At 40.5% G+C, this 19,316-nt stretch overlaps 3 protein-coding genes across 4 annotated transcripts in view; 1 reads left to right on the top strand and 2 right to left on the bottom strand.

Annotated features, from left to right (window-relative positions):
• Positions 1–6,140, top strand: part of LOC143887183 (putative fructokinase-7) — a 31,798-nt gene extending 25,658 nt beyond the window's left edge. For both annotated transcript variants that reach the window (XM_077391286.1, XM_077391287.1), the window contains one exon: positions 5,673–6,140. In XM_077391286.1, coding sequence (XP_077247401.1) covers positions 5,673–5,807 — 135 coding nt within the window. In that variant the 3' untranslated portion in view covers positions 5,808–6,140. The remainder of the gene's footprint in view (positions 1–5,672) is intronic.
• On the bottom strand, positions 62–1,075 carry LOC143887181 (uncharacterized). The gene is made up of 2 exons (XM_077391284.1): positions 394–1,075; positions 62–286 (listed from the first exon to the last, which is right to left on the bottom strand). Exons 1-2 carry the CDS (start codon positions 1,025–1,027, stop codon positions 240–242), a joined length of 681 nt encoding a protein of 226 aa, XP_077247399.1. The 5' UTR covers positions 1,028–1,075; the 3' UTR covers positions 62–239.
• A 3,439-nt stretch (positions 6,141–9,579) lies between the features above and the next one.
• SWA1 (transducin family protein / WD-40 repeat family protein) lies at positions 9,580–18,170 on the bottom strand. The gene is made up of 2 exons (XM_077392020.1): positions 16,371–18,170; positions 9,580–9,944 (listed from the first exon to the last, which is right to left on the bottom strand). The coding sequence occupies exon 1, from the start codon at positions 17,991–17,993 to the stop codon at positions 16,422–16,424; it is 1,572 nt and encodes a 523-aa protein (XP_077248135.1). The 5' UTR covers positions 17,994–18,170; the 3' UTR covers positions 9,580–9,944; positions 16,371–16,421.
• Between the last annotated feature and the right edge of the window lie 1,146 nt (positions 18,171–19,316).

The raw sequence follows: 19,316 nt of genomic DNA, 5'->3' as shown, positions 1-19,316 counted from the left end.
TATATAGATTGCCCACAAGAGGACCAGAACCAACAACATTGGAATCATGGAGTAATGTAAAACCTTTATTCCCAAACTTAAATTCAAATCCAAAGGAAACAAGTTTGGATACAGATATAAGGTTTCTGCTCATGGCAGGTACATAAAATGTGTCTTCCAAATACATAATGAAGCCACTATCTAATACAAGACGAAAAGTGCCAATAGCCTTGACGTCTGCTTCTACTCCATTTCCCATCTTAATGGTTCGCTCCCCTTTCTTGAGTCTCCGTCTCTCTTGAAATCCCTGCAAGGAATTCGAAATGTGAATAGTGGAACCTGTATCTATCCACCAGGTATTTCTAGGAGCATCTACAAGGAAAGATTCATGACAAACAAAAACTGAATTATTACCTTTCTTATGCAGCCACTCTTCATACTTGGAGCACTCTTTCTTTATGTGACCAAGTTTCTTACAGAAATGACACCTAATGCGACTTTTCATCCCACCGGTCAAGCCCTGAGCCGAACCACTTGCTACCTTCTTCTTGCCTTTCCCAAAGCCCTTTCCTTTGGTTTTCTTCTTGAAGTGACCCTTCGATGTTCCCTCTGTGGTGTAATGAGCACTTTCAGGTTGTTCGGTCTTCAACCTCTCTTCTTCTTGAACACACATGGCTATGAGTTCACTCATTTCCCACTTCTCTTTCTGCGTATTGTAATTAATTTTAAATGGAGTAAACTGCGCAGGAAGAGATGTCATCATGAAATGAACAAGGAAACCCTCAGAGATCTCCATGTTCATTTTCTTTAGCTGGGAGGCCATGTCATTCATTCGCATAATGTGCTCTCTCACACCACTACTACCATTGTACTTCATAGTGATCATCTTCATCATCAGTGTACTGGCAAGAGCCTTAGACGATCCCTTAAACTGATCCTCTACTGCCTGTAGGTACTCGCTAGCAGTAAATTCCTCATTTTCCTCTGAGTCGGGAATGCCTCCTCGGATAGAGGTAGAGATCGTGCTTTTCATAATCATAAGGCTCATGCGATTTGACCGTTCCCATTTTTCATAGGTAGCCAAATCCGCAGCAGTACTTTCATTAAAAGGCACTTCAGGTTTGTCATTCCTAAGTGCATAATCTAGGTCCAAACAACCTAAGACTATGTGAATATGATCCTTCCATTTTCCGAAATTAGTCCCACTCAAAACCTCGATCCCGGACAAATAACTAGAGATAGAACTAGGGTTCAATGCTGTAGACGAAAAAGACAGACAGTTACAATTTTGCTCACTATCTAAGACACCATTTAAATCCACAAAAGGAGTTTATTCAGTAAAATCCACGATTTAATGTAATCCAACTTTAAAATAAATGACTAAAGTAAACAGAAACACAAAATACATAAGTGTGTTCTTAATGGAGCACCCGGTGTGTCACCGTGGGATGTCCGTTGGGCCATGCCACGATACACAAGTGGCTCCATTTTTAAGTCAATTTATCTTTAGGGAAGTTAGTTGGATTGCCTAGAATCACATAAACACATAAATGTGATTTTAGGGAGACACCAGCGTATCATCATGGGTCGTGCTACGACACACATTTGGCTATCATCCATGAGACTAACTAGGGCCAAATAACTCTATACTTAAGGTACACATCACCGTTGGGCAGAAGCGCAACCCCAAACCAAGTTATCCAGGCCTAGTCCTCTCACACCGCATATTTGTGCAAAGCAACAGTCATCCGTTGGGCTGAGTGTTGCTCTTGGACAAATGGACGGAATTTAAAGTGGTTTTGTAGTTCATAATGTGTCACTATATGCGACACTGTTCTTTATTTAAACCACTAATCCTAAGCGATTCCGTTTCCCAGTCGGAATCACAATTCTTTGTTCATTCACAACTAAAATAATGAACAAAGTGTACAAACATGTGTACATAAAACCCGTTTTCAAGTTCCATGAAAAACAGACATCAAATTTGGGTTCAGAGGGGTGGAAATCCCCTAAATCTGGATTTACCCGGCCCAAAACCCAAAAATAATTTAACTCAAAATCAAACAAATAAAACCAAATTTTGTTGAATTTACACTGTAACCATATAATACAGTGCTCATATGAAAAAACTGACTCCAAAAATGGGTTCAGGAGGGTTCCAAACCCCTAGAACCAATATTAGCCGGACCCAAAACCTCAAAAAATGCCAGAAATGGCCCAAAAAAGGTCCTTGGGCCGATTTGGGTTGGGTCTGCTGGGCCCAGACAGGTTTTATGGGCCTTATCTGTTAACTGGGCCTTTCAAAAATCGCGGATCCTTGATGGATCCTTAACGGGCCTGTGCGGCCCATCGGCCCATCACTATTCATCATCTTCTCCAACAGCAGTTACAAATTCCAGAAAATCCCAAAAAAACAACAAATTTCAATTTCAATTTCTGGGTTCGTTTGACATCGGATTTAGGCACCGTTTGTTGCATTGGACTCGTCTCTCGACGAACTTCACATCCATACCGGAAAATCACCGGTCGGAGCAACCGTTTTCCGGCGATGTCAAAAATTCCCAAAAATAAATAAATTTTTTCAATCAGATTTTCTCGCCGTTTTCTCGCTAGAACCGTGGCTCTGATACCACATGTAAGAGGCAACAGATCTTGGCGATTAAACATTGAGAAAATCACAGAAACAATATGGATTGAATTTAAATGAGAAAAATCATACCGGAAGCCATGAATTGGGTTTTTCTTTCTCTCCGAGTTTCTCTTCGCTAAACAACCGTCGGTGATGGGGACCGGTTTCTTTCTCTTCAAGCGTGGATTCTCAAAGATTCAAAACGAATTTGTTGTGTGCAAATAGGACCCAAGAGTTCCCTTTTATAAGCGTTTGTGGGAAGAGATGCGACTCCTCATCACGCCCATCCCTCTCCCCAAACGTCTCTTTACGTTCATACCTTTTCACATAAAGTCTTTTCATTAATGACTTTTCACAAAACCAATTAACTAACCAAATGATCTTGACCATCGATCTTGCAAAAGCCACATCCACCGTTAGGATTATTTCCTAACATCCACTTCTTCCAAACGAAAAGATAAAAGAAGGAGATTTTTCTCCACCCAAAAGAAACGAATATTTTATTCAAAAGGGTTGGTTGGGTTATTAGGATATGGTGGCAGAAGCTAATTCTTGGGTGATGAAGAAGCAGGTATGGGGCTGCTTCTATATGACAAAAAAAACTTGCAATAAACAAGTTAGAAGGTGATGAGGAAGAAGATGAAAACTTGAAAATTTCAGTTTTTGCAAATTTACTTCCAAGGAAGAAGATTGAAGATAAACAAGGAATATAATTCCTAAAATAAACTCAAAACTTTTATTCATAAAATTCAGCCTCCTCAAACGTTTGCAATGACGCCATATTTTTAGGCTTTTGGCTTGGACGTTTCCTACTTCTTCTAAAACTAGGAAACAAGATAAAGAAAACTCCTATAATATCTCTAGACAATATTTATCAAATCCAAAGTATCGTAAAACACTCAAACTCCTCAAACTTCTAAGGTTTTAGACGCAACCTTCTTGGAAATTCGCCCAACTAAGAAATCCTAATTAAACTATAATTCTAATAATAATAAAAAAAGAAACTCTAATTAAACTAGAACTTTTCATGCTATGTGATCAATGTGAGCCATTGATCTATATGTCGTCCAGTTCTCGTGGCAATTTTAACTTGATTGGCCTCCTAAGAATATGACCTCACATAATCTCGATCCCGATCGTCGATACATGTTATCAAAATTTTGTGATCCAATGGTCCGAAATGGCTCGATCATGGATTTGTAATTTTCGGCCTTCGAACGGCATAGAATCATAGATACACCTGCATCAATATTCCAAGATCTTTGCCCATGGTCATCATTTCCTCCTTCTCTTTAGGCAATGACCCCCCAATCAAATCATCCTGACCACGAGCGTTTTGCATTGCATTACAGATCTTTTCACGCAATTCAGCCTCGAGTGTGTCTTGCGAAATTTCCAGGCTGACATTATTACGGTCCTTCACTGTATCCGTGTCTATCTCCCTCGTCTTTGTGCCCCTGCAAGGATTCCGAAACACAACTTGTTGATTTGCAGATTGCCTCCTCCACAAAGCCCTCCTTGATTGCAGAGCTGGAAGATATATCTTCGATTGAACCATCCCCCTCCATGTTATCATGGTTACCTCCCTCTGAGAAGATCATCTGAGGTGAGATTACAGGATCCTCGACTGGACAGACTTTTGATCATTTTCACATTAGTTCGAGGAATTCCTGGGCGATCTCCTCTTTTGCCGGTGATTCATTTACTTCTTCCAAGGCTCCCCTCTTATCAAAGAGGTCCACTGCCGCAATAGTTTCCTTCCTTATCTCTTCCAAGATCTCCATATATCTTTGTTCAGTTTCAGTTTTAATCCCGGATTTCCATTTATTTTTCCATGGTCTAAGATCTCCCCTTCTCTGTCCGACGTTTGCATGATATGATCTACGCTTGGGCTATTGATAAGCCTTTCTTTTTAATGAAATTACACGCGGCCCTGCCGATCTTCGAGGAAAACGTCGATCGGAATCAACGTGTTGTTCATGTATCAATCCGAGTCTCGATGCTGGTCATGCTCCGCTATATCCTTAATGATTATGAAGCACGGGTACGGGTACGGGGTGCGGGTACGACACGACACGGGTACGTGGGTACGTGATTTGCCAAAAAAACCGGGTGCGGGTACGTTCGGGTACACCGAATTTAATAATATATTTTAATATTTTATTATATATTTATAAAAAAATATAAAAAAATTGTAGAGCAATCAAATAACAATAACATCACCAAAATGAAAAATTCTAATATTACTCTTCATTTCATAAGTGATTAAGTTCCATATTTCATAACATGAGGCATCAATACATCATTCATTAGAAAAAAAAGTCTGTCGCCAGTGTGTTGACCAGTGCCTGACAAGATGAATAATTTTTAGAGACCAAATTATGAGATTTTTTATACTGGACTTTTGGGATTTAATAATGTTTTGACATGATAGATTTTATGAATTTTTAAAATTTGAAAAATACCCCACCGTTTGGAAGTTAAGAAAGTTAAAATTTTGACCCGACCATTTTTCTTCGAATTTTGTACTAGAACAGGAGAGTTGACTTTTTTCCTTTTAGATTTGGGTCTTGAAACTATTTTTAATAAATCCAAATGGGGGGTACTCCGTTATTTTTTACATGTAAATACTGAGTACAGGAAAGGAGAGAGAAGTACAGGAGAGGAAAGAGAAGCACCAGGAAGAAGTAGGACGTGTTGGATACGCGTGGGTGCGTAACCTAAACGCACCCGACATGCACCCAACAACCAAAATTGTTTTTTTCCTTTTTAAAATGGCGTATGTACCCAGGATACTCGGGGCGTACCCGCACCACATCGTGTCTGGTATGGGTGCGGGAGCCAAGGGAGAGTACCCGTGCTTCCTAGCTTAATGATATCTACTTTGTTCTTTAGATCTCTCTCGTGTGGAAATGCTAAGCGTAGGGTGAGATTTTGTTTCAAATGTTTTATTTAGAAATGGTTTTCATCATGAGATTTGAAGTCATGCATTCTTGCCAGGATTTTCGACCCAAATGTTTTAATCGTGAAACTTAATTTCTTATTGACCATGCATTATTGGCAGGATGAGGAGAGATTAAGGGAAACTCTTACGTTTGCAAATGCCTGTGGTGCCGTCACAGTCACACAGAGAGGAGCCATTCCCTCGCTGCCCACGAGAGATGCAGTTCTTAAACTGTTACCCAAAGTTGTTGCATAAGAAAGAAAAAAAACCCATTGCTGTTGTGTATTCCTTGTAATATAACAGCTTATATAAGCTGTTTCTCCTAGCTGGGGTAATGCAATTCCTTGCTTTTGTTTTCCCTGCCAATAAATGGGTCGGATCGGGCCAGTCGGTGCTGATAAATGGGTTCCATGAGGACTACTTCGGCGCAGCATATGGTTCTGAAGATTCTTGTTCCTTCGCTCGAGGGTGTATCAGGTTATAAATAATTGAAGTGGGGTTGGAACTTATATATAGCTTGGCATGGGGAAGTTGTAGCCCATCGTGGTAGTGTGATTTTCTAGCAGATCAAAGGTCATTTCAATGGTATTTTCTTGCAGTTCAGAGGTGTGATTGGGCACTCGAGCGTACCATATGCTTGGTATGCTAGAGCGTGTGTATATATATATATATATATATATATATATATATATATATATATATATAGGAAAAGGAGTGTGCGGTCGAGCGCACCTAAGCTTAGGTGCGCTCGAGGGCCCAAACACATGGGTCCCACATTTTTTGTGTTGATCAAAACCATTCACTTGCAAGGCCCCATCATAGATAGAGTGTGTACAAAAAATCAGCTCCATTGGATCATCCTAACCCCTCCAAAAGTGTAACCCCTCGAAAAGTGGAGGGCAAAAATTGGCAAATTTGTGGCAAACGGTGTCTGTCCATTTTGACCTCCACAAATGGATGGGTTAGGATGATCCTATGGAGCTGATTTTTTGTACATACTCCATCTATGTAAGGGCCTTTCAAATAAATGCTTTGGATCATCCTAACAAAGTGGGCCCACATGAGTTTGGGGCCCTTGACCGCACCTATATAAGTGGCTTTCACGATTCTCAATTTGGCTGCAATTTGCTGCAATTTTCTGCTATGGACTTTGGCTTTAAGGTGGTGAAGGGTCTTGAAGAAAGGACAACTTCGATGCTCCTAAGAACTTACACACTTGGTTATATGAGGGGATTCTAATCGGTGGTGAGGTCGAGGGTTGATTTTGATGCAATAAATTACAACAACGAAATTACACACTGTTCTGCCAAACAAAACAGATTTTGATCGAGTCTCTACTGGTTTGATTGAGTTGGGCTCGTTGCGGGACTTAACCCAAAACCTTATTTAAAAGCATGGCGGTAAAACTCGACGAAAGCATGGTAGAGTTAACTCACCTAGGCAGCAAATTGAGTCAACTCATCCTTGTATCTGCTGCATCGGTTCAAAGATCCATCAAGAGTTAAAGACAGGCTACAGCATAGAGGCAAAGATGCAAAGTAGCCATTTAACCTATGTAAATTAATGAAAAAGAATTACTCGTTGCCCACTCACCATTGACTGGATCAATGGGATGCACACATTTGGGTCGAGTTCCTCTCCCCCACAATTTCGTGTGCCAAAGTCTCCCTCATTTGTGGGTGACAAGAAACTCGGCCCGAATATGGATCGAGTTAAGCTCGTGCCATGAGGTGTTGGGTTAAGTACTGCACCGATGGCAACTCGTTCTAGTCATTGGTGACTCAGATCAAAAGCCATTTTGTCATGTGATTTCTAGAGTTGGACTTACCAAAAAGTTACCTCATAGAATAGTGGTAAGTAGTGTTTGGTTGTCAACCTCGTAGAGTAGCGGGAGGGGAGTCGGAGAGAGGGCAAAGAGATGGAAAGAGCAAAAGTATCATTCCCAAGAAATCCAATAAGAAAACCACCTATTTTGTGGTTTTTGGCTTGGATTTGTTGGGAGGAGACTTAGGTGACATGTTAGCAGATAAGAAGAGACAGCCAAGGGGCATCTCTTGTAGTCTCCTAGGATTTCAGTACTATACGGGCAACCAAACAAGGGGTTTTGCTGATGTGGCACCCAAAAGCCAGACAAAACCCCCAAGGCATCCCGGCTTTTGTGCGACCAAACGGGATCCTTTAGTAATCCGAAGGGGCAAATGTCTTTAGGGCACTGTCTTGGTTTTCCACAAGGGGTTCTTGTCTGTTTTGAAGCATCCATCCAAGCTACCAAATTGTACGTTGGGGGCTCCCTTATAGACTCAAAAATATACAGACTGAAAGTGGGTTAGCCTACTCTTGTCATTTTGGCGACGCAATAAAATTCAAGTTCACAGAAAAAATAACATAAATATGCAGAACTAACATAAGCTTAGCATTGGGAGGCTTTTACAATCGTTGAGATGAAAAATTTTGCTTTTCAACAGAACCACATTGCAGAGATGGGAATTGCTAGCGTCCATCGCAAAAGGGTTTTCGCGGTTGGTCTGTCGCACATCAGACCAGCCACCTTGTTAATGAGGACAACAGCTTTTGTCTCCATTCTCGAGGTGGCTGGTCTGACATTCAACAGACCAAACTGCGAAAAGCCTTTTGCAATGGATCTTAGCAAATCCCTGCAGAGATAACGACCGTAGCCCACTATCAATAGAAAATAATCACTTGTCCTTGAGACTATGAATGATCATGCAAAATCTAATAGCAAAGCTAGTAAATTGAAAGTGCTAATTTCAACAGAGCTTATGACATTCAACAATTAAACCCGTTAAATTCATGGAGATTGCAGGAAACCCACCCATGTTGAATAGTGATTCAAAGTTTCAAACTACTACTTTGGACATGAAGTTAATACTACAGCTAGGGGTGTAAACGGATTGAATTCGGAGCGGATATGGCTATATCCGAATTCGATTACAGTATACACAATCCGAATTCGGATTCGGATTCGACGGATATTTAATATCTATTACCGAATTCGTATCCGTCGGATATTGTTCGAATTCGGATATTATCCGTATCCGTTTATCCGGTAAATTTGAACATTTTATTGCAGCACTTTATCTTTTTTCTCCTACTTACTCGAATGAATTTTCCAAACCCTAAAACTAGACCTCTACATTCTCTTCACAAAATTAACTCTCAAACCCTGAAATATATGAGATCCTCTTCTTCCTTTTAAAACAAAGGCAGAGAGAGAGAGAGAGAGAGAGAGAGAGGGAGAGAGAGATGGATGATAGTGTTGGTAGTGGTCTTTGGGTTTTTTTTTTTTTTTTTGTATATGATGGAATGAGTTTGGGTTATTTTGATGGAATGGGTTTGGGCTATTTTTGTTTTTATTTTATTTTTTCTAAAAAGAATATTCACTTTTCTTATAGAAACAAAAGATAGTGTGTCATTACTAAAAATAAATATTAATGATATTATTAATAATAAATAAAAAAGATTTACTTCTCGGATTCGGATGTTAAACAGATCGGATATACCATTTACCAGATTCGCATCCGCTAAGAGCCGGATATCTCATAAACGGATTCGGATAATATCCGCTTGAAACGGATTCGGATGCGGACGGTAATCGAATTTCCGAATATCCATTTACAACTCTAACTACAGCTGTGTTCCACTCATGCTTTCAGGTCCTTACTGGAACTCTTCCGCAGCACAAACCCAACATACTTAACACAACTAAGAACTCTGATATAGTAGTTAAATAAAGGGCGGGCCCGTTTGGATGCGTCTAAAATTCAGATTTGAATTTAGATTTGAGATTTGGAAATATGTGAATTTGAAATCCAAAACTTCCAAACTCACAGGTTTGTAAATAATTTGTTTCCAAATATGATGTTTGGCCACTCTTTGTAAATGAAATTGGATTTAAAATCTCGCATATCAACATCACTTGACATTTTTGCTGTTTAAGCAGCGCGCCAAGTTTTACACAAAAATGCACAGCCCATACTGAAAAAAATTACTAGCACTTAAAAAAAAATTATCTCAAAATAAAATTACTAGCACAGAGAAAAAATTATCTCAAAATACAAGTGACAAAGAGTGCATTAAACAACATCCTTCCAAGAAATGTTCAGTGTACATTGATCAGGGTCAACTTCCCACTGGTTGCGCGACTAGGATTTTATGCTGAGAAATCTCGAGCCTAAAGCTTCACGATTTTAAGGGGTCAAAGTTAGCCATAGCTTACAAATAAAAAAACATATTATGGAAAAGATCCAAGACCCACCATCCATTAGTCATTGGCCCCAGCAACTACAGAGATTGAGAACCACCAAATAACCTGAGGCATGTAGTAGAACCACCAAAATAACCCGAGGCATGTAGCAGAACTACCGATTCAACCTGCACAATAGGCACTAACAATTATCCTAGTGAACTATTAAAACCCAAAGAAACGGAATAAGTTGCAAATAAAAAAGCATGATTGAAAATGCTGTCCACCTGCACATCTGCAAAAACCCAACAACTAATATTTCAAGTCCCAGTTCATCCAGCTAAGAACTAAAGAACTAAAGAATCCAACAACTAATATTTCACTGGCAGGCAGCTAATTGAAAGGCACAAATAGAGAGATGAACACCCTAGACGTAGATTATAGATTTTATGATGGAATATATAAAACGGAGTAATCAAAACATGTAGATTGAATAACCACAGTTTTAAGATGCCCTGTCAACTAATCTGCTCACAGCATCATACATCAAGAGCACAGCAGCAAAAGCAAAACTGCTTTCAAATGTGTAACTCCAACATTTTCAGCCACACCAAGTAATATTACTAATTCTTCAAAATCATAGTGATTTTTTTTTTTTGAAAGGTAATGATAATTTTATTTCAAAAATAAGAGGGGGAAAGGAGTCCCACAAAGATTACAATGATCAACATTGCGGAAATAGACCCCAAGTACATTACAAGTACAGTACATCCCGATATCGAAAAATACAATACGCGTCGGAAAAATATCAACCCCCTCCCTTTGCCAAAACATCAGCTTGACAATTTGCCGATCTCCTTCTATGCTCTATCTGAGTGTTGATGATCCGGATGAGGTCGTGAATCTCCTCCAATGTTGAGTATAGTTTCCACGGGCATTTTCCTAGGGCCCAGCCAATCGCATTGGAGGAATCCCCTTTGACCATGAGAGGCCCAAGGTTGTTGGGTAGATACCATTGGAGACCATACAACAGGGCCTTAGCCTCAGCCTCAGTGGCATTACATACACCGACCGAGCCAGCAAAAGTCATAACCATGCGACTCGCAGAATCCCTAACAAGGCCTCCAATGCCGGCTCTACCAGGGTTTCCGATGGAACTGCCGTCGAAATTGAGCTTGAACCAACTGTCCGGGGGGGGGGGGTTCCCAGCACGGGTGGATGCTATAAGTCCGCCTACCTTCCGAAATGATGGTGTTCCAATTGAGTAGAAAGACACCGATGGGGTACGGGATACCAACACAGCAGTGGGACCAAGATATTAGAGATACGGATATCCAGAACGAGGTACTGCCAAATTTGGATTTGTTCAGGAAGACACGGCCATTTCTCTCCCTCCAAAGGTGCCAGATTCCACCAAAGGAAGAGCCTTCCACATAGCCTGCCCTATGCAGCCGTTGAAAGCCCTGACCCAGTGAAGGATAATAGAGGAAATTTGATTAGGTAAAACCCAGGACATACCAAAAGCATTAAGGATGGCCATCCACACCCTGTGCGCGAATTTACAGAGAACGAACAAGTGGTCCAGAGACGACTCCTCTGCATGACACAAAACACACCAGGTAGGCAAGTGGAAACCCCTTTTCTTCAACCACTCACAAGTGTTAATACAGCTATGACCGACCGTCCCTGCGAAGGCAGCAACACTAGGAGGGACAATGGTATCCCATACGCCAGAGATCCTCGAAGTCGACTCATGATCTTCAGACAGAAGGCGGAAAAAGGATCGAACGGAAAAACCCCCTTGAGGGTCGGGAGTCCATATCCAACTGTCGTCCACGTGAGGGGACAGATAGTAAGGCTCCAAAATATGAAGCAAAGATTCAAAATCATAGTGATTACAACTGCAGAAATAGATGTATTTGAAAATATACACATCTGAACTAATCCAAGTTTTCTTCAAAGTTTTGCTTGACAGCATCAATGGATAGTGGCATCCATCTTGCCAATACTTTGTCCGACCTATTTAATCTTGCAATCATTTGAATCCCATAATACATCAATAATTGTATGTCCAAAGTCCTTCCTCAAGGATGACTGCCCAATTCACTGTGGCAAACTTAACATCAAGGTTACCCAGCTATAAACTTGACCGTCCCCTCAAATATTCATTTAATCCTTCCATTCCAAACACACCCATGTCGTAGCAAAGGGAATAATTTGCCAAAGAATTTTTCCTCTTTACAAAAGGACCTTTCAACCATCATACACAAACCCTCCTTGCTGACTTGGAAAGCAGCCAGAAGATAAAGGACGAAATCAGAAGAAGATTTACAAAGAATAAACAAGTGATTCATGGATTCCTCTTCCTCTAGAATCTTGTTCCCACCCTCCCAAACATCTTTAGACGTTCCCAGTTGTGCATCCGAATTCAACAAAGGTTGGAACCATGGCACAAATGAATGATGCACCGACAATATCACGAGTCAAATCTACGCCAAACTAGGGTACAGATCAGGTCAAGAGAGCAGATTTATGGCGCTGGCCATGACTATGCTAAACAAATGGCAAATATTTGTGATGGGAGATGAAAATCCGCCCCACTTTTCTACCAAATCCCTGCGCCCCCCACACCCCCCCCCCGGCCGCGCCACACACACACACACACACACTTATGGGTCCCGAAAAAAGTGTACGACGTCTCTTTATTTGATGAGAGATGATAACTCCACCACCTTTTTTCACCAAATTCGCCCCTCGTACTCCCCACTTTTTGACCACATTCACTCCCTCTTACTCTCCGCCCCTTTTCCACCACATTCGCCCCTCTTACTCCTTCCACGGGCCCAACTAGTAAACCCTCCCGCCCCTTTTCAACCACATTCGCCCCCCTCTTACTCCTTACACAGGCTACAACTCTCTCTCTCTCTCTCCAAACTACCCCCCACATGCTATCTTTTTGCAAAAATCAGAGAAGATAATCTATGAGCAAATCGTGATCTTTGGATATGAGATTTCGCAAGACTCAATACTTGTTCCTCTTGGTTTCAAAATTCAGGTAAACCAACCGCGTCTCTCATTTTCCATCTTTTCTCATCTCTCAATTTCAATACTTGTTTCTTATTCTCTCAGCCAACCCATTTGGATCCCTTTCTCTTGCATTTTATTTAGGCTATTGATATTAGCACTACCACGCTTTAAATTTTCTTTTTAATGACACTACCATGCTTTAATAATTGCACAAACTAAGCATGTCTTTTCTAAAACAAAAACAAAAACACACACATCAGCACACATACTTCCATGACTCTCTCAAACCCTAATCTTAATCTTAATATTTGATCAAGAAACTATAAACATCCTATTTCATTAATAAAAGGAAGTTCCTAAATTCCTAAAATAGAAACCCAGGTTCAACCCCCCAACTCTACTATTCATGCTTTCACTTGATAGGGCCAAGATGATGCAGGGCGAAGTACGCGGGACCAGAAAATGCATAGGTTATCTAAATAAAGAATTGGATGAACGGCTGCGTGTGTGATTTTTAGCTCAAAATCCCAAGTTGTGCGGTCTAGTAGTAACTGTGGATCTCTATCCCTATTGAGCTTTTCATGTTGATTTACTCAAGAACTATCAAGTAAATAGGTCAGCTCGCAGCAGAATACAAAGAACTGGTCTCGGCCATCAATTGGATTAGTGGGCAACCTATGAAAGGCTTCCAAATTCTAATGGCAGCTCAAGGAAAGCAAGATGCCTTAGAAAAGGTTCATTGTCCCAGCTGTCTGTGTTCAAGGTAGAAGTTCAGACCAATAGCAGTGCCTTGTAACTTGTGGTTAACTTCCCAAAACTAGTGAAAACGAGTAATCCATGATCATGTGACTCACTTTAGGGCTCAAAACCGAGAGCTTATATGGGCCATGAGTTAGGTCCGGCAAGCAGTCCAGAAAACCTTAGAATCACATAAGCAGCCAGACCTTTCAATTTTGCTTACAATATCTAATGTCCTTAAAGCTTCAAAGATCTATTGAATTAAGAGGAGATGAGCGGATATTTCGTTCGAATTAGGATTATGGAAGGCCAAACTATTACATGACTTTAACAAGATTTCTGAACTGAGCTTTAACCTTTATTTCCTTCTTGCAGAAGCCGACCACAATTTCAAACAATTAGAGCCTGTTTGTTTTAGATTATGACAACCGAGTGTGTAGTCCCCAACCGATTATTGGACTCAAATTTAGTGCAATTTTCGGTCCAATAATCGGTTGGGGACTCCACAATCGGTTGTCATAATCTCAAACAAACAGGGCCTTAATCACTAAGATGAAAATGCTAATGAAGATGACGGATATCGCTTACAGGATTCCGAAATTTGCATAAGAATAGATCTGCAGATTGTGCCCTTTCTTTGAAGGCCCTTCAATTGGCTTTGATGAAATTCAGCAGGGGGATGCCGAACTCTCTTAGTTTGAAGAAAGTCCTTGATCCCATCAAGAAGAAATTGGCTTGGAATTGGAGAACGAGCTGTGAATTCCAGCTTATAATCCTTCAAATTCACGAAAAGAAGCAAGAAATCCCCCCCCTCTTTGCAAAGGAGAGGAGAAAATTCCCTCCAAACTTTCTAATTTCTATCTTCTCCAAATTCAAAATTACACTTCCAGATCTGATCTAAAAAAAAGAGGGAAATTGGCTTTTATAAAGACCCCTTACAATACCAATAAAAAATAATAATAAACTTACAATGAAATGACACAATACTAATTGGTAAATGACTAAAAACCCATGTACCCTAGCAAAATAACCAAACTACCCTTACTTCAACCAAAAGACATAAAAGGACATGCACAACACCAAAATGACTAGGCCGTCCTACTAGCACAAGTAATGCAACAAAAATGGGATATCCTATTCTAATGAGCTAGGATGGGCCGATGTGATCATTGCCAAGGGGATGCTCCTGCATAACATGGCTACATAAACCCAATCTAAGGAATCTTGTACCTTAGATAGAAGGATTGAGAGTGAAGGGATTGATTTCGCTTGCGCATTGAGAGTTTTGGATGAAGCCTTTTTTTAAGGAATCTTGTACCCTGACCCAAGTAGATATTGAGTCTAGTCTCTCTTTCTGACCCGGAAACAAAGGGTACAATAGCAACAAAGGGTACCTGCCAAGGCAGCAGAGAGCACTGAATAACGGGACAATAGCAACAAAGGGTACCTGCCAAGGCAGCAGGGAGCACTGAATAACGGGGGATGAGCTGGCATTAGACCTAATGATTGAACACCCCCTCTCAAACCCTATTAACGCCCCTCTCATGTATGTTGAAGTTCGCTTGCTGCTTCATAATCGCGCTAACACGCACCTTACAACCTATACTAATAATGGCATGAATTTGTGTGTGTGTGTGTGTGTGCGCGCGCGCGCGTGGGTGGTGGTGGTGGGGACGGAGGAGGGCAACTACAAAGTTCACAAGCAAGGCTTGGTTAAGGGGATGAATGCTCACAATATGAAGATTGATGAGACTTATTTGACTAATTAAAGAATAAGAAAAACTGTTGCTGACGGAGTAGCTCTGCTTCGTAGACAAGGCTCATTCCGTACTTGACTTACGAGCTCATGGACTGCATAAGGCCCTTTAGAGATAGGGGTGCGGCCTGTAGTACCCGCGCCTATCTCTTTCATTTCTCGGATCTTCCCAATTATAGCATCACAACAATGCAAACTTATAAAAACTATTATTCCTAAGAATATTTGGTAGAAAATATCTGAGGTGCACACAGTATATACCTGCAACGGCATCTGATAGGCCACATATAGAGTAATTGCCACAGGCTTCTTTGCACTTTACTTGTTTGTTGCTTTTAAAATTATATTAGAAGCAAGCATCACCATAATTTGAATGCAAAACAGATAAGCACAAAAATCAGGGAGATATAATTGGAAGAAAGAAGAATGATTCAAAGCTTCAAAGCTAAAAATCTCCAGTTTAAAATTTCTGAGGATCCCCTAGGAAAATGTTTGCCGTAGCTTCTTTATCAACCCATGACATAGAAGGGACATAGGCAAGCTGAAAAAAATCATATTAAATCTAACTGATTTACAAGCCCTTTTTTAACACATGAATCTTTTCTCCAACTCATTTTTGTTCCATGGATGTTTGAACTCTGACCAACATTTTTTTTTTTTTTGAACGGATACTCCAATGAACAATTTAGAGTCAGCAATAGCTAAATGCATCTTTAAAGCTGATCATATGGCTGTCCTTTTGGTGTAAAGGTTGTAATCACCAAAGTCTTTAACAGTCAAATAATATCATTTTCTTCAAGACAGTGCACAGTTGTAACGACCAAAAGGATAAGCATGCTGCAATCCTAAAATTTAACAAAAAATCATAATGCAAAATTTTAACAACAAACCAGATTTTCTATTGTTTAGTCAGAACTACAAAAGGAACAGGCATAATAGCTTGATTACAGTAATAAAAATAAACAGAGAAATTTATAAGCAAATGCCAAAATCAGATAGGGAGGCATCAATCATTAATAGTGCCCGATGAAACAAAACCAACATCACAAAGATTTCACCCTTGACAATGAAAATATAAAGAAATAGGAATTACCTTGCAAGAGATGAACCGATTGCATTCTTCCACGAAGTAATAACAATAATGTTATCTTCCAGCAATCCTAAGTAAAGGAGAAATGATTCCTTGTATCTCTTGCAAGGAATGCTGTATCTTTATCTCTTCATCAATCATTTGCCTCAGATTTCTAATGGGATTTTTGAATGCATCCGAATCCCTAATGTCCTTTGTGCGTAACTGAAGGACCTTCCTTGCCAACCCCATCAAGAAGCTCGCATATCGTGGCATTGTGGAGAATCTACATAGAAAATTCAAAAGCAGTAAGAGCTCATCCACATCTAAATTTGAAACGCATTTTAATAACTTCTTTCTCGCAATCAACTCCTCCATAACTGCTACCGTGCTCCGTGGGTCCTTCTGATTCAGCACAGACACAAGTGCCTCCTTATGCCTAAACTTCCTCAATAACTTATCATGCTCCGCTATCTTTACCATCCGCCTTTTCTTAATCACAGAATCCCCCTCCGACGGTTTCTCAGTCTGCCCACGGTGGAAGTACCGATAATTCGACAGCTTCAAAACCCGTTTCTCCATTCGCACAACCGAATCTCCTTCTAATTTCTCCAACCCATCATCAACCTCCGCTCGTTCCTTCCTCTTGCCAATAAAAAGGTTTCCATTTGAAGTCCCAATCACATACGAAGAACACAAAGGCGAAAAACCCACCGACATAAGCGGGGCAGGAAACCTCATCGAATGCGTGATCCTAAACCCTGCGTAATCAAAAACCTTCATATACCCATCCAACGAAACACTGAGAATCCGTTTCTCACCACTCTTTTCAACCTTACCAATACAAAGAGAAGTAACAGTCTTATTATGACTATCCATAGTATGTAAAAGCCTACCCCCACCAATAACATCCCAAATCTTAACCGAATTCCCACCTGCGGTCGCAATCAAACCACCAGACGGTAGGAACAAAACATCCTCCACAGGTTTCCCATGATTGAATTCCATAACACAAGAATCAGATTTCGAATTCGAAACTCTAACATCCCATACCTTAACATTATGATCATACGAACCCGTGGCGAACAATTCGTCAGTTACAGGAGAAGGCGACCCGCTTCGTATATAATCCTTGTGGGCTTGGAAAGATAGGATTTGGGTTTCTCCGGCGACATCCCAATACTTAAGGAGGGCATCGTCCCCGCCGGAAAATAGGTGGAGCTTATCATTTCCCGCGGGGTATTTGACGATTCGAACAGGGCGAGAGTGGCCGCGGAGATGACGGAGGGGGAGACGGGTTTTGGGGTCGAAGACTTGGACGAGGCCGGATTCTCCGCCGGCGGCGAGGAGGCGGCCATCGGAGCGGAAGGTGGCGGAGTAGGCGAGGTCGGAGAAGGAGGAGATTGTGGATTTGAGGGTGAAGGATTTGGAGTCGTAGATTGAGATTGAGGCAGAGGAGGTGAGGGCGAGATCGTTAGGGTTTGAAGGGGAGAAATCTAGAGAGGCTATAGAGGAAATTAGGCCGGAGATTTGGTCAGATTTGAAGGATTTCCAGTATTTGGATTCAGGAGAGGATGAGGGCTTTTTGGAATTGGGTTGGAGTCTTGATTTTATGGGGAAGAGTTTTGAGGTAGGGTTTTCTGCCATTGCTGCTATAAGTTCGGCTAAAACCCTAAACCCTAAATACGCCAAAGAGATACAAATGCAGGAGGGGGCTAAAACCCTAAATACAGAAGAGGGAAAAGACCGACATATAATTTGATTACTGAAATGATAAATTCGCACCCAATGTAGGATGATTCGCAGGCTTGTTACACGTCAAAAAGCGTTAAAGTCTGCCACAATTCACGTGAAAAGGCAGAAAAGTGGTGTGAATCATCCTACAGGGGTTACGAATTTATATAGGAAATGATGTATTCGCCCACTTTTCTTATCTGCGCCACCCTCTTCTATGTTACCACTAAAAGGAGGTGGCCTATTTGGCACTTTTCTGTCCTAGGCCACGCTCTTCTTCTGTTGTATCCATGGTTTAAAATTTCGGTTTCGGTAACCGTTTCGGACCCATCGAAAACCAAAATTTCGGACCGAAATCCAAAATTGGTCGAAATTTAAAACCATGGCTGTATCATAGTAGTCATAAATGTAAGAAAGAGAGGTGGTCCAGAGAAGAAGTGGGGCAAATATATTACTTCCCCTGATTGTGTGTGTGTAAAATGATATATTCCTAGTTTTTTACTTGGGACAGCCCCTTTCAATGTAAAAGGGTGGTCATAAATACACTACATGGGGCTGTCCCAAGTAAAAAAGGGGGCAAATATATCAGAAAAAATCATTGAGAGTTTTCCCAGGAAAAGAAAACAAACTCATGGCAAGGTTGATTTTCACTTTTTTTAATGAAATTTACCTGGAAAGTTACCGAACGTCATATTCATTTATTCAAGATGAAACTTTCAGCATATAAAAATGAAAAATGATTTTGAAGATCTCACATAGCTTTGACAGGGAGATGCAGGTCTTCTTTGGATATGAATCAAATAAAGTGGGTATAAAACCGCATATAATGAATATTTCCATATAAAACTAGGTACAAATAAGACTACATGCATATAAGATTATAGATCCAAATGGCTTTTCATGAAGCAAGAGAGATAGAGAGAACACTTCCTACTAAGCTTAGTTGATTTCTTAAAAGTGATTCTAAATTTCTGTTTTCTAGCCGTCGATCTCGTGGACCACTTTGATGTTGAAGAATTGAAGTTCTTGCCCTTGTTAGCCCTTCAATTTCTTCCAAAACCAAGAAATGAAGGTCCTTCGTAAAATATGTCAACTCTCTTCTTGGTAAATATTATCTATATAGTTATGTAAACTAAAAACGAAAACACTTCAAAAATGTGATTTTGTTTGGAAAATATGGACGGAAATGAAATTGACCATCGATTTGGTCTTTTTTACATTTTTTTTGCATTTCAT

Source organism: Tasmannia lanceolata, unplaced genomic scaffold (genome assembly GCF_043159265.1).
Source record: "Tasmannia lanceolata isolate RefF3 unplaced genomic scaffold, GAP_Taslan_0.1 ptg000012l, whole genome shotgun sequence".
In the NCBI taxonomy this organism is placed as follows: domain Eukaryota; kingdom Viridiplantae; phylum Streptophyta; class Magnoliopsida; order Canellales; family Winteraceae; genus Tasmannia; species Tasmannia lanceolata.
Note: the sequence above shows the minus strand (reverse complement) of the source record. Positions and strands in the feature narration are given on the sequence as shown.

Bases quoted from the DNA above. Each gene is read 5' to 3' on its own strand.
- LOC143887181 (XM_077391284.1), bottom strand. From the start codon at position 1,027: ATGAGCCTTATGATTATGAAAAGCACGATCTCTACCTCTATCCGAGGA. The intron at 287-393 runs GTAATAATTCAG...AATTCCTTGCAG, and splicing joins AGAGTGGCTGCATAAGAAAG to GGATTTCAAGAGAGACGGAG.
- SWA1 (XM_077392020.1), bottom strand. From the start codon at position 17,993: ATGGCAGAAAACCCTACCTCAAAACTCTTCCCCATAAAATCAAGACTC.